This window comes from Leptonotus elevatus, chromosome 14 (assembly GCF_054856555.1).
Source record: "Leptonotus elevatus isolate MCC_2025b chromosome 14, RoL_Lele_1.0, whole genome shotgun sequence".
In the NCBI taxonomy this organism is placed as follows: domain Eukaryota; kingdom Metazoa; phylum Chordata; class Actinopteri; order Syngnathiformes; family Syngnathidae; genus Leptonotus; species Leptonotus elevatus.
This window is the reverse complement of record NC_141252.1, coordinates 1,348,072-1,360,659: the sequence shown is the minus strand read 5'-3', so window position 1 is coordinate 1,360,659 and position 12,588 is coordinate 1,348,072. Positions and strand designations below refer to the sequence as shown.

The 12,588-nt window shown below is 40.0% G+C and overlaps 2 protein-coding genes and 1 long non-coding RNA gene across 3 annotated transcripts; 2 read left to right on the top strand and 1 right to left on the bottom strand.

The window, feature by feature from the left end:
- Nucleotides 1-1,424: 1,424 nt before the first annotated feature.
- On the bottom strand, nucleotides 1,425-7,824 carry zbtb24 (zinc finger and BTB domain containing 24). Its single transcript, XM_086094978.1, has 8 exons — nucleotides 7,700-7,824; nucleotides 5,910-6,612; nucleotides 4,727-4,894; nucleotides 4,557-4,640; nucleotides 4,259-4,342; nucleotides 3,244-3,325; nucleotides 2,904-3,162; nucleotides 1,425-2,061 (listed from the first exon to the last, which is right to left on the bottom strand). Exons 2-8 carry the CDS (start codon nucleotides 6,601-6,603, stop codon nucleotides 1,717-1,719), a joined length of 1,716 nt encoding a protein of 571 aa, XP_085951104.1. The 5' UTR covers nucleotides 6,604-6,612; nucleotides 7,700-7,824; the 3' UTR covers nucleotides 1,425-1,716.
- On the top strand, nucleotides 3,787-5,317 carry LOC147162462 (uncharacterized). The gene is made up of 3 exons (XR_015097094.1): nucleotides 3,787-3,911; nucleotides 4,169-4,262; nucleotides 4,755-5,317. It is a non-coding gene; the product is annotated as an uncharacterized LOC147162462 (long non-coding RNA).
- A 28-nt stretch (nucleotides 7,825-7,852) lies between the features above and the next one.
- Nucleotides 7,853-12,501, top strand: ddo (D-aspartate oxidase). The gene is made up of 5 exons (XM_086095153.1): nucleotides 7,853-8,042; nucleotides 9,124-9,296; nucleotides 9,524-9,632; nucleotides 10,719-10,895; nucleotides 11,799-12,501. The coding sequence occupies exons 1-5, from the start codon at nucleotides 8,014-8,016 to the stop codon at nucleotides 12,358-12,360; spliced, it is 1,050 nt and encodes a 349-aa protein (XP_085951279.1). The 5' UTR covers nucleotides 7,853-8,013; the 3' UTR covers nucleotides 12,361-12,501.
- The last annotated feature ends 87 nt before the right edge of the window (nucleotides 12,502-12,588 follow it).

Below are 12,588 nucleotides of genomic sequence, written 5' to 3'. Positions count from 1 at the left end.
TGGTTGCAGGTGGACCGGGGAGGCAGTTTCCTATTGGCTGTCAGGCTCCGAGCGGCCGGCCAATCGCGGCTCTGTATCCGAGAGGAACACAGCTGGGCTCGAGCATATTTTTACACATTTAGATAGATGTGGCTTAGTTTGTTGTCGCCATGGTAACGAGACGTTAAGGGTCGCGGGAGGACTGGCCGGTGGACGTTTGAATATTTTAATCAAAGACCAATATTTCATTTTTTAATTTGATTACAATTGCTAAGAATCCTTTTTTCTTTTCTTCATGTATTATTTAACCAAATAATTGTAATGTTTCATTTTGCTATTGTTAAATGTTATGCAAGGTATTATTGAAAACTGCTGCATTATGTATTCCTTCAATACATAATGTAATTATAACTTCAATGGCTTCATTAGTCCCACTGCAAGGGAGGAATCTAAAATAAAATGATTGAATTTTTTTTTTTTTTAAATGGCACATAGCTGCTCTTTGAATTAACTTTATTTAAACCTCTGTCATCCTCTTTGTTTTACTGAAGCATGTTGCTGCCAAACCAGAAAAAAAAAAGTTTGAACATGATATGTTTCGCATTTGAATGTGTAAAGCTTTCAGGTTATACGTGATAAGTTATCGCGCAAAAACGTGGATGAGCATTCACTGTAACAAAATGAAGCGATTTGGTTCCGGTTCCAATCTGATATCATTTTAACTCATTTACTGACTTAAAGATGTCAAAAATTAATTTGAACTATTTCTATTAGTTTAACATTTCCCCCCCATTTTTTAAAGATTTTTTTTTATTGTATTAAGACAGATATAAAATTTGTGATTAATTGTGAAGTCATGCGATTAATTACGATTTTAAAAAAATTAATCACCTGACGCTCCTAATTTTTAATCATCTTTTCTTAAAAAAAGATGATGAAAAACTAAAAAAATAATAATTACAATTTTATTTTTTTAAAGGATTTTTTTTTATAAATTAGGTGCGTCAGGTGATTAATTAAAAAAAATCATAATTAATTGCATGACTTCACTAGTTAACTCATGATTAATCGCAAATTTTATATCTGTTCTAAATGAAAAAAAAAGTTTGAGGTTTTCATACTCTTGCTAACAAAAGTTGAAAAAAATGTTAAACTAATAGAAATAGTTCAAATGAATTTTTGACGTCTATAGTCGTCAATGGCAGTGAATGAGTTTTAAACACTTGGACTTTATTTTTATTTTTTATAATATTAGTCGTTTCATAACTAGTAACTAAGGCACAACTGATATTTTTAATTTTTTTTAAAGTGGATCCAATTTTAAAGCTGAAATTTGGCAGAATAAAATTTCAATAATTGATTAATCAGCCAATTAATTACAAATATATATTATGAAAAACAACTTTTTTTTGGTCCCTTCATGCTTAAAACAATAACGATATGAATTACATGCAGAATATTTGACTTTATTAAAACAATTGGGCAATTATTAGCTCTTATAATTATAAAAAAAAAATTCTTCATGATATTCCAAAGCCAAATATATCACATGATAACTTATCATGATCCTATGACATGAAAGTTCTTGACACTGACCTTTTTTTTTCTTTCCCTGGTGTGGCAGGTATACGCGTCCAAAGTGTTTTTCACACTTTCAGCTGCCTAAGCAGCTCATCCACTACAAGTCCGATGTTTTTTTTTTGTAACCGAATATCTCGAGTGTTGTCTGAGCTGAACTCAGCTGTGTGCTGGCGGCGGCCCGGCAGTTGAGTAGACGGTCCCGGCCTGGATCTGGAACGTGTGCCCGTGGATGTGGTGGCCGGAGATGTGCTCGGCGGTCTGGCTGAAGGAGATGGGCTGGTTGACGTGGATGTGCGCTTGCGCCACCTGCTGGACGGGCCCGTGCGCCACGTGCAGGTGCTCGGCGGCCTCCTTGCTCAGGGTGATGACGTACATGGACTCGGCCCGGGGCGGGGCCGAAGCCTCCAGCGCGACCGTGCTGATGTCCTGCGCCAGGCTGACGTTGTTGCCCGTCACCAGAAGTTGGATCTCCTGCTCCGAGCTCGTCGCCAGCGGATACTTCTGGACCCAAAAGGAAGTCGATGGTAGTAATGTGTTACATTTATTTATTTATTTATTTTTAACCATTTCAGCTGTGTTCATGCAAATGTAATGGAACTTTGCAAGGGTGATTATTTTTCTCTTATTTTGTCATTTCCAACTTCAGCTCATTAAATTTGCCAACAAAGTAATGTTTAGATCATTGGTTCTTGATTTTAAATTTAAAAAAAATACACCAAGTACCACTTTTTTTTTTTAATCCCTAAAATGAATATTTCATATAATAAGCTACTGTTGACATTATTAGAACATCAACACTAAAATATAGAAGGATAAAATAAACTTACATGTGCTGTGGTGCTGTCATTTAAAAAAAAAAATTGTTTTGGGTCATATTATTATTTCTTCCAGTAATTTAGCTCATTTGATGTTACTGGCTGGAGATCGGTAAGTTTTCATTTATATTTTATTAATTTATCAGTCTAGACTGGGATGGGCAACTAAGTCAGTCAGTTGCCCATTGATTAAATAAATAAATAAATAAATAAATAAATAAATAAATAAGTAGAAATAAATACATAAATAATAAAATTAAAAATGTTGGTAAATTTTTTTACAAACTCAAACAAATCTTCAAAACACTGATAAACATTCGATATACGTTTTCCACCCAAAAATGGCGGTAATGGGAGGAGGAAAAAAAATCATAAAAAATGTGAAAATCCAAAATATGACAAAATATATGAAAAAAAAAGAGGGGAAAAAATGCAAATCAGTGGTACTTTAACTTTAAATATGGAGGGCTCAACTGTAATAATAAGTTGTGATATCACCAAACACCACTAGATGGCAGACATGCCCACCTCAGTCTGCGGGTCGCTGCCGCCGCCGCCGCCGCCGCCGCCGCCGCCGCCACGTTCCTCCTCGGGCCGCGGTTGAGACACCCTCTCCTTGTTGTGGGTGTTGATGTGCGTCTTGAGGTTGTCGAGGCGCGAGAAGGAGAGCCCGCACGCCGAGCAGTTGAAGGGCTTCCTGCCCGAGTGGGAGGCCACGTGGCGGCGGTGGGCGCTGCGGTCCGTAAAGGACTTGTCGCACACGCTGCAGCTGTACGGCTTCTCGCCTCTGAGGGACGGCACGGGACAAAGTTAAAGAACATTTCAACTCGATGAATCGTAATACGAGTTACCGTGCAGTGTTGCTCACCTGTGTATCCGGATGTGCGTCTGCAAAGTGCTCTTGACGGAAAAACACTTCCCGCAGATCTCGCACGTGAACGGCTTCTCACCTGCCATGACAACGTCACAAACTGATTTTGAGCAAATTGTACTTTTTTATTTGTATTTTTTGCAATTATAATGGCCAGGTGAAATGAACGGAAATGCCATCAATCTGTTTGAGCCCCCCCAAAAACAGTATAACATATTTTTTTGTAACATAAATAAGAAAAAAGAAGCCTTCAGTTTTGTACTTAATGGAAATATACAGTATTAGAATAATTAAATAGAATGTAAAAACTTAAAATAGTTTGCACTTGCATGATTTCACACATTCATGCAATAGTCGTGTGCGCTTTGGCCACCAGGAGGCAGTCGAGTATAATACATGCCAGAGCCAACTCTGTTTCAGCGGGGTAAAAAGAAAGCGTCATATGTCATGTGACCAGCAGTTGACCAATCACACTGTTATAGGTCACACTGATTGGTCAACTGCTGGTCACATGACATGTGGAGGCCATCTTGTTACCCTGCCGAAACGGAGTTGGCCGAACGGCTCTGATACATACGAACATGCAGTACTTAATACACGCAGACAGTCACGCCAAAGCTGCGGCAATATTAGTCGTTTTTCCGGAGAGAATAGAAAAAAGTTTTGTAAGTATTGTATGGTTTATCTTACACGTATTAATACTGTTTGTGTTCTATGGTCTAAACTGTAATTGCCGTGATAGCAATGCTTATTTTCTCAGACCGTCCATGACATTTTTAATTGCGTGTTAGCATTAAGCTAGTGGACTCTCGTGAAGTAGTTTGTTCTTTCTTTCTTTTCTTTCTTTTCTTTCTTTTCTTTCTTTTCTTTCTTTTCTTTCTTTTCTTTCTTTCTTTTCTTTCTTTCTTTTCTTTCTGTACAGATGTCAGATGAACACGCTCAAGGTGTCGTGTGCTGGATCGCATGACGTCACGTGACGTCACGCGTGGTGATGCTCGGTTGGGATTTTCACCTGTGTGAGTACGCAGGTGCTTTTTCAGCTGGGCTGTATCCAAAAATTTGCGCTGACACTGCGCACACTCTGGAAGTGATTTGCCTTCAATGAATACAGAAATGATAATAAATAAATAAATAAATAAATAAATAAATGTGTACATGCCGACATGGCCTTAAAAATAAAATCTCTGATTTATTTCACAAAATTACAATTTCAGTCTGTCATCTTGGCAACTAAAGTTGAAGGAATCAAACAAACGGGCAAACGGTCCCGGCCTTGCAATACGCACGCGTGTCGTATGCGTCCGTCTCACCTGTGTGGACCCTGTAGTGACTTTTCAGCTGCCTCTTCTGAGTGAAGCTCTTTTCGCATTGGTCGCAGCAGAACGACTTGTTTTCTACAAAAAAAACACAACCGTCGCATCATTAGGCGCACCCGCACCGCACCTGTCTACCTTAACATCGGAAACAATGTTGGGCTTACCTTGATGGAGGTTCATGTGCTCGTGCAGGCTGTGCTTGGTGGCGAGGACTTTGGAGCACACGCTGCACACAAAAGGCGTCTCTCCGGTGTGCTTGCGCTGGTGCACCAGCAAGGTGTGCTTCTGCGTGAACGCGGCGCCGCACACCTGACAGGAGAATGGCTTCTCACCTGCGGGGATGGGGACAATGACATCACTTCCTGTATGGCGCCGGGACGGAGTGAGCACCGGGGGTTGGCTGCAGGGGGTTAATGTATATATCGTTTTTATTTGATTGAAAAGATTGTGAATTGTCTTAAAGGGCAATAGGTCAGGTCTTTTTCCGTAAATGTAAGAAAATACTTGTAAAAATTTGTGCACAGTAAATTTTAAGAAAATAGCAAGATACAGTTTTCATTCATAAGAAAATAGAATTTTTAAGGCCATTTTTTATTTTATCTTACGCTTTTCTTGAAATGTATTGTTCACATGAATTTAAAGGTATTTTCTTACATTTATGAGCAACCTGACTTATTGAACTTTAAGACCATTCCGAATATTTAATTACAATTATTTAATTAGATTATGAAAATATTTTCATCTTATAATTGCTGATGTCATTGTCAATGTTTTGTGATTATAAAACGTTTCATTAATAAACTAAATCATTAACAAGTTACGACCTCCGCAAAATTTAACTTGGAATTTGTTTGTGCAGTTTTGAATCATTTCTTTGATTTTTAAGAAGAATTGATGTTCCATAATTAATCAATACTGACTGAACTGAAGCGGATTGAATCAAATCGGGGAAAATCGAATCGAACTGAGCTATTGTGAATCAAAATCGAATCGATTGAGGAAATTAGAATCATTACCCGGCTCTAAAAAAAAAACATTTAGGCCCTTCTCAGTAAAAGTTAAACTTTAAGTAAAATTCGATTTTCGAATGAATTTATGGCAAAACGATGTATTAAAAAGATTGAGTTAAGGTTTAGGAAAATGTAACATTTCGATTTGCGAAATCAAAACCGATTTTCCCATTTGAATTGTTTTTTGTTACACCCCTGATATATCTGCATACAATTGATACGCAATGCACTGAAAAAAAAGTTTTAATAAACCCAAGAAATGATCTTAAAAATGCACCTGCAATATGTGTTTTGCGTGAAAAGAAAACGCAATCAATAAATTGCTGCAAGAGTTCACCTGTATGTGTTCGTTGGTGGATCTTGAGGAAGATGTGGTTTTTGAACCCCTTGCCGCAGTCGTGGCATCTGGCCTCTGTGTCGGGGTACTTCTTCTTCCTGCCCCTCCTCGCCGACGCTCCTCCCCCTCCCCCAGCTGACGCGTCCCCACCCACTTTAAAGGCGTCGTACTTGACGGGCGGCGTGATCGTGCGTCTTCCCGCCCGACCGGGCCGCTCAGCTCCACCCCCGTCGGCGACTTCCCGTCGCTCTTCGGCGCGATCGTCACATGGGGGACTCTTCTTCCTCTGCTTCCTGACGAGCAGGCTCTTCTTGGCCCGCCCCCTCTTACGTCGCCGCGTGCTCTGCAGCGCCGCCACGAGGTCGCCCACCTTCAGCAAGCGAGCGGCGGCCAGGATCTGCTCGCCGGCGCCCTCTTCTATGGACACGCGTGCGCTGTAGATGAACTCCAGTACCGCCCCGCACGCGGCGGACGTTACGCCGTCCAGCCGGTGGGTGGCGTGGGCGTCAACATCGTTGCCGGTGAAGAGCTGCGAGAAGTAGTCGCTGCTCGCCGCCAGCAAGGCCTTGTGCGCTCGGAAGTGCTCGCCATCCGCCAGCACGGTGACGTCGCACAGGATGTCGCCCTTCCTGAGACGCGCCAATTTGCTCAGGATGCTCGTCTTGTGTGAGGTCGACGAGGCCGTCAGTGTCATCGTCCTCCGCTGCGAAATAAAATAAAAACACATAAGTGGGACATGCCTCGACTGAAAAAAATAAAAATCAATGAATCGAAATTTATACATGATTTTTATTTTGGCTTCTCACTTCCATAAAAACATTATAATCGAAGACAATCGATTAATGTAGTGACTGGCACGGTGTTGTTGCAAGATCCTATGTTGTGAAAGCACCCTGAATGCAGCGTGTTGCTCATACAGCAAGCGTGCGACGAATGCTATTTTGTTTAATTACATCTCACTTCAAGTTTGCTCTAAAACTAAATACAAATTTAAAATAATTATACACATAGTACATTTAAATCCAAGACATACCTTGTTACAGAATGTTAATGCTAATGCTAGCAGTCACTATAAAATTCCATTCACAGGCTAATAGAAAACTAACAAACCGACTCTAAAAAAAACGTACTAAAATGAACTCAATTTGAAAAAGAAATATCTGAATAATGAAAAATCCCAACCCTCAGCTTCACTAGACAAATATACGAGCTAAGATATTCCAATCTTCTTTTTTAAGTTTACGTGACATGTAATACATACTATAATTTTACACGGAAATAACAATTAATAACAAGTACTGTTGTACAGCTGTTCATTTTTATTATTTATTTATCTTAGAGTAAAAAAAAATATTAAAAATTTTATCTTTGGACAATAGAAAAACATTTGTAGCAAATACGGTTCTTCACCCTTCGTCAAGTCATTTAAATGTTCATTAACCGATATGATGTCAATTTTAAATGCTACAAAACTTCCCACAACACTTACAAGTACATAATTTATTGGGCGTTTTGATTACAAAAAATAACAACTAATTCGTCATCATTAACATAACCATTTGGATGAGGGTTTGAATCGAACATATTTCAATGACAACAAAAAAATATATATAAAAATAAAAGCCTTTTCATTAGGCATGCAAGTGGACAACCTCTCTCAAAGGTGTTTGAAGCTCAAACGCCAACGTACAACTTTACAAGTTAGCAAAGAAAAAAAAAGCTACAGCGCCTCGAACAAAACGCCCGCTTGCTCTCAAGAAGGGAAAAAACGGTTAAAATGAATTACTAACCTAAGTAGAAGAGTAAAACGATCATAGATCGCGTTTGTTGAAGAAAGCCCGTCGAGTTTTTACTGTATAGTGAGCTGTTAGGACCTTACTGTTTTCGTGCTAACCGGAAGAAGTCTGTCTGATGCGTTATCGCGAGACTTCGGCGTGGGGAGATCTACAAATGACGCGTATTAGCGCCACTGCTTCATATTTATTGATGGGAGATTATAGATGATAAATCGCGTCACTTGTGTTTTATCTACGTCCTTATCGCTTTAAAACATTAAAGAAGCAGATATAAAAAAAAATAAAAATAGATTAAGCAATAAGCGACAATGGAGGTCTACGCTGAGCAGAACAGCAGGTTAGTAAAGCGTGTGAAAATGTTTTTAAGTTCTTGCCATCGCATTGTTGTTGTTCTTTACATGATAGTTACTGAATATAATTGTCACGTTTACAACGTGGAATGAAATCGACAACAACGAAGCAAATATAAATATGGCTCAATCATTCACGAGCGTGAGATTGTGCAAGTGCATTTTGTAGAAAAAGCACGTTGAGCTATGTTACAACTCAAATTCCATTCTTATATTGTTAAGGCAAGTATATGTCGGCGTATTAGGGCCACGTATATACTTTTTTTTTTTTTAGAGGGCTGGTACAATATTCCGAGAAAAATAACTCGCATATTTACGATTTTTTTCCCCTCGCGAATTTGCCACTTTATTGCGAGTGGCAAATTGTTGTTTACACGAGTATTGGTCCATGTTTTAAGTGGTACGCACCATTTGTCACTTTTGAAATATGCTGACTGATTACAAGTATGAAGACACGTGATGACACACCTTGGTTAGACATGCCTCTCGGGAAATTCTTTTAAAACCTTGACCTGCTTTCATTAACAAGGGTAGCAACAGAGGAAGGTTAACGCGATCCTGAATTAACCTAATCATTTACTTCAATGTTTGTTTAAGCTTTTTCCACTCATGCCATTTGTCTAGGGATCCCGAGGGAGAGGACAAAAGCCACTTGACGTTTCATATTTTGTGTCCTTGACACAAATTTTCTGGGCTGAACATTTGTTACTGGTCTTACCGTCTTGTTTGATTATTATTATTATTTTTTTTTATTTTTTTTTTATAGAGTCTGACCTTTCAATTTTAATTATTGTCTTGAACTCACGTTTTATGACGTGATTGTGTAACTTGTCCTGTGTGTGCTGCAATTTGCCAACATGGGACATGAGTTTTATCATTATTTCACATGCTAATTAAATCATTAATATTAATAACGTAAACATGGTGAAGCAGCGTTTAGCTGTTATGCTGCACACAAACAAGCTGCCAACTGAAGTGATGTCAGCCCCGAGTGCAATATAAATATTCAACTTTACTTTTTTAAATATTACTTAGAGCGACCTTTTCTTTCTTGGTCTTGGGTTCCAGTACGAGAGGAGTGAAGGTGGCGGTGGTGGGCGCGGGCGTGGTGGGCTTCTCCACAGCCGTGTGCGTGGCTGAGAATCTCCCCAGCTGCTCAGTCACCTTGTTATCGGACAAATTCAGCCCGGACACCACAAGCGACGGAGCGGCCGGGGTCATGTTCGCGGAACAATTTCCAGGTCAGCAAGTCAGCGCAATTTGATTGAGGTTGATTGTCTTGGGGTGCAAGAGCAGGTATGCAGTTTGGAGAGTTGTGTAAAATAGGGATGGGAATAACTGACACCCGCTATAAGTACATTGAAAAAAACTGGGGTTTGGCTAAAAAAAATAAAAATCCACTGTATATAATATTAAAGATATATAATTAGAAATAAAATATAGTGGTACTTTTATATGTACCTACTAGATATTCCTTTGGAACGCCAAAGACGCTGGTTCCGAGACAGCTTTGACCACCTACTGGCCATTGCACGGTCCGAACACGCACCCGAGGCCCGAGTGCTGCTCATCTCAGGGTAACGTTCAAATGGAAAATCAAACTTAAGGAGATTTTTTTTCTCTCTCTCTCTCTCTCAGTCACTCATTCACTCACTCACTCAAAAGTTCCTTTATAACATGTATGTGGGAATTTGTTTGTCCAAATACGGCTGGAATCGAAAATGATTCATATTACAATCTTGTGGCGTCTATCGGCTTGCAAATTTTTGCGTCAGGGCTTGGTCACTGAATTAAAGATAAAAAAGTAAAATCTATGGAGGTAAAAAAAATTGTACCTGTAAAAAATAAATGTGTATGTGTAAAACAAATTTGTACCTGTAAAAGTTATGATTTGTACCTGTACACTTTTTTTTTTTTGTATCTGTACAAAAAGTATAAATTTGTATCTGTAAAAGTTGCGATTTGTACCTGTAGAAATGACAACTTGTAGTCAAAGAAGTCGCCACTAGGAGTCACAAGTGTTTTTTCTGCTGCTGTCCAGTGACGTGAGTTTTGCCCCATTTGTCGCGCTACAAAAGGTGCAAAACTGATTCGTACTTGTAGAGCGCCGTGATTTGTACTCGTAGAAGAAGAGGGCGGGCTCTGGAGGATTTGGGCGGGCTAAAGCTCAACCTCATTGGTTGAGCGAACGACCGTGGGTTGAACTCAAATGACGCCCATGCACAAGTCCGCAATTCCAAACAAACAGAGTAGCCACACTAGTTTAGTTATTTTTTACAGGTACAATTTTTTTGTTACAGGTCCAAATCACGACTTCCACAGATACAAATTTAAACTTTTTTCTACAGGTACAAATTTTTTGCACAAGTTAGTTTTGCACCATATTTACCTCCATGTCCCCATCTTGTGGCCGACAGTGGAATTGCACCCGAAATACACGTGGCGCGAAACAAAAGGGGAGATTTACTTTATATGCATTTGTCTTATTCTAATCTAATTATAACCAATGAAATTTAAAATGATCTTGAATTAATATTTTATTATTAGCAAAATAAACTATTGAGCCAAATTTTTTCTACTCCTTCCCCCTCCCCACTTTTGGAGCACAAAACGACGACGACGTTTTGCACAATGACGTCATTCTTTCTTGTCTTCCTCGCCAGCTGTCAAATATTCAGGGAGCCCCCCGCCAACAAGAGACCCTACTGGTGGGACATCGTGTTTGGCTTCCGCTTCTTGAGTGAACGCGAGCTGCGCCGCTTTCCCGAGCACTCGTTTGGCCAGGCCTTCACCACCATCAAGTGCGAATGCTCCAGCTACCTGCCCTGGCTGCGGCACAGGTCTGTTCAGACACCGCAAGAGACCGCCAGCTTCACCTATATGAGGTCTTGGGTTCCAATCTTGGCTCAGACTTCCTGTTATATTCTCAAAACAAGCACGCTAGCTTCAGTGACGACTAAATTGTCCAGAGGTGTGTATGGTTGTTTGTCTACACTATATGTGCCCTGCAAATGGCTGGTGACGAGTTCAGGGTGTACCCTGACTAAGAATATTTATTTACATTGTTCCCCCCCCCCCCATATTTTCTGGTCATAACTATATTTTTCAGTATTAAAAAAAGAAAAGAAAAATCAGAACTATTTTATTCTGTTCTAATGTATTATTTTCTTTCATTTTATTTTTTATTTTCAGTTTTTATCTCATCACAATTTTTGTTCTCGTTTTTTGTGTATTTTTTTTTCAAATCCTAATAAGAACAATACTCTTGAAAATGGATGGATTTAAAAAAAAGTTTTCATTTATTGGTAAAGACTAGTATTTTCCCCTCATTTTACAATACTATGTATTATTACAAATATTATTTTTTTTAACCTTTTTTTAATTTTTTATATTTGATTGGATATTTTAACTAGATTTTTGTGTTTTCGTAAGATTTTTAAAATCTTTATGAAAAGTGCTTGAGAAAATGGATGGATAAATTATTATTTTTTGTCTTTGTTCAAATATTTTCTCTATTTCTTCGTCTGAGCTCCCCCCCAACATTTTAAAATATGTTTTCGGAGTGTTTGATTAAAAAAAAAAATTAAAATCTGACTATTTCCCCCCATTTTAGTTTCATTTTTCTTGTCTGAACTCATCTATTTTTATATTTTAAACAATTTCCCCATTTTCTAAAGACAATGTCTATAGAAAATAGATGGCTGGATAGTTTCCTCATAGTTTGAAGTTGTGTTTGTGTCCAGGTTCACAAAAGCCGGCGGGAATGTGGAGCAGAAGAAACTGTCCAGTCTTGAAGAGCTGAGCCCGTACTACGACATCATCGTCAACTGTTCGGGCTTGGGCTCCAAGGAGCTGGTGGGAGACCACGGGGTCTACCCGGTCCGGGGCCAGATCCTGAAGGTGGATGCCCCCTGGGTGCAATACTTCATCCGCGACGGGGACGGGAAGTCGTACGTCTACCCCGGCTCCCGCTACGTCACTCTGGGCGGCACCCGACAGGAGGGAGACTGGCGCCTGGGGGCGGACGCCGGGGATTCGGAAGGCATCCTGGAGCGCTGCGCCCGGCTGGAGCCGTCCGTGCGTCGAGGTCGAGTGCTGGGCCAGTGGGTGGGGCTCAGGCCCGGCAGGAGGAATCCCAGGGTGGAGAGGGCGTTGCCTCGGCTGGGCGGCGGCTGCGGGGCGCATGTTGTGCACAACTACGGCCACGGGGGCTACGGCGTCACCTTGGCCTGGGGGACGGCCCTGGATGCTACCAGGCTGGTCAGGTCCTGCCTTCAAGAATTGCATCCGCATGCCAAACTGTGATTTCCTGCTGCCATTAAATGCATCATCACTGTCATCTGTTGCCATTAAATGGCAGATTGAAGAGATTTGTGTAGATTTAGCACTTAACAGTATAATAACTGAGTTTGGGGCTGCTTTTGGGGATTCTCTGAAAAGTTAGAAAAAAATAACTGAATAATGTATAATAATTATATTCCTAATAAATAACCTATTCATCAGTTTGACTATCTTTGCAATTTCTTGTAAAAG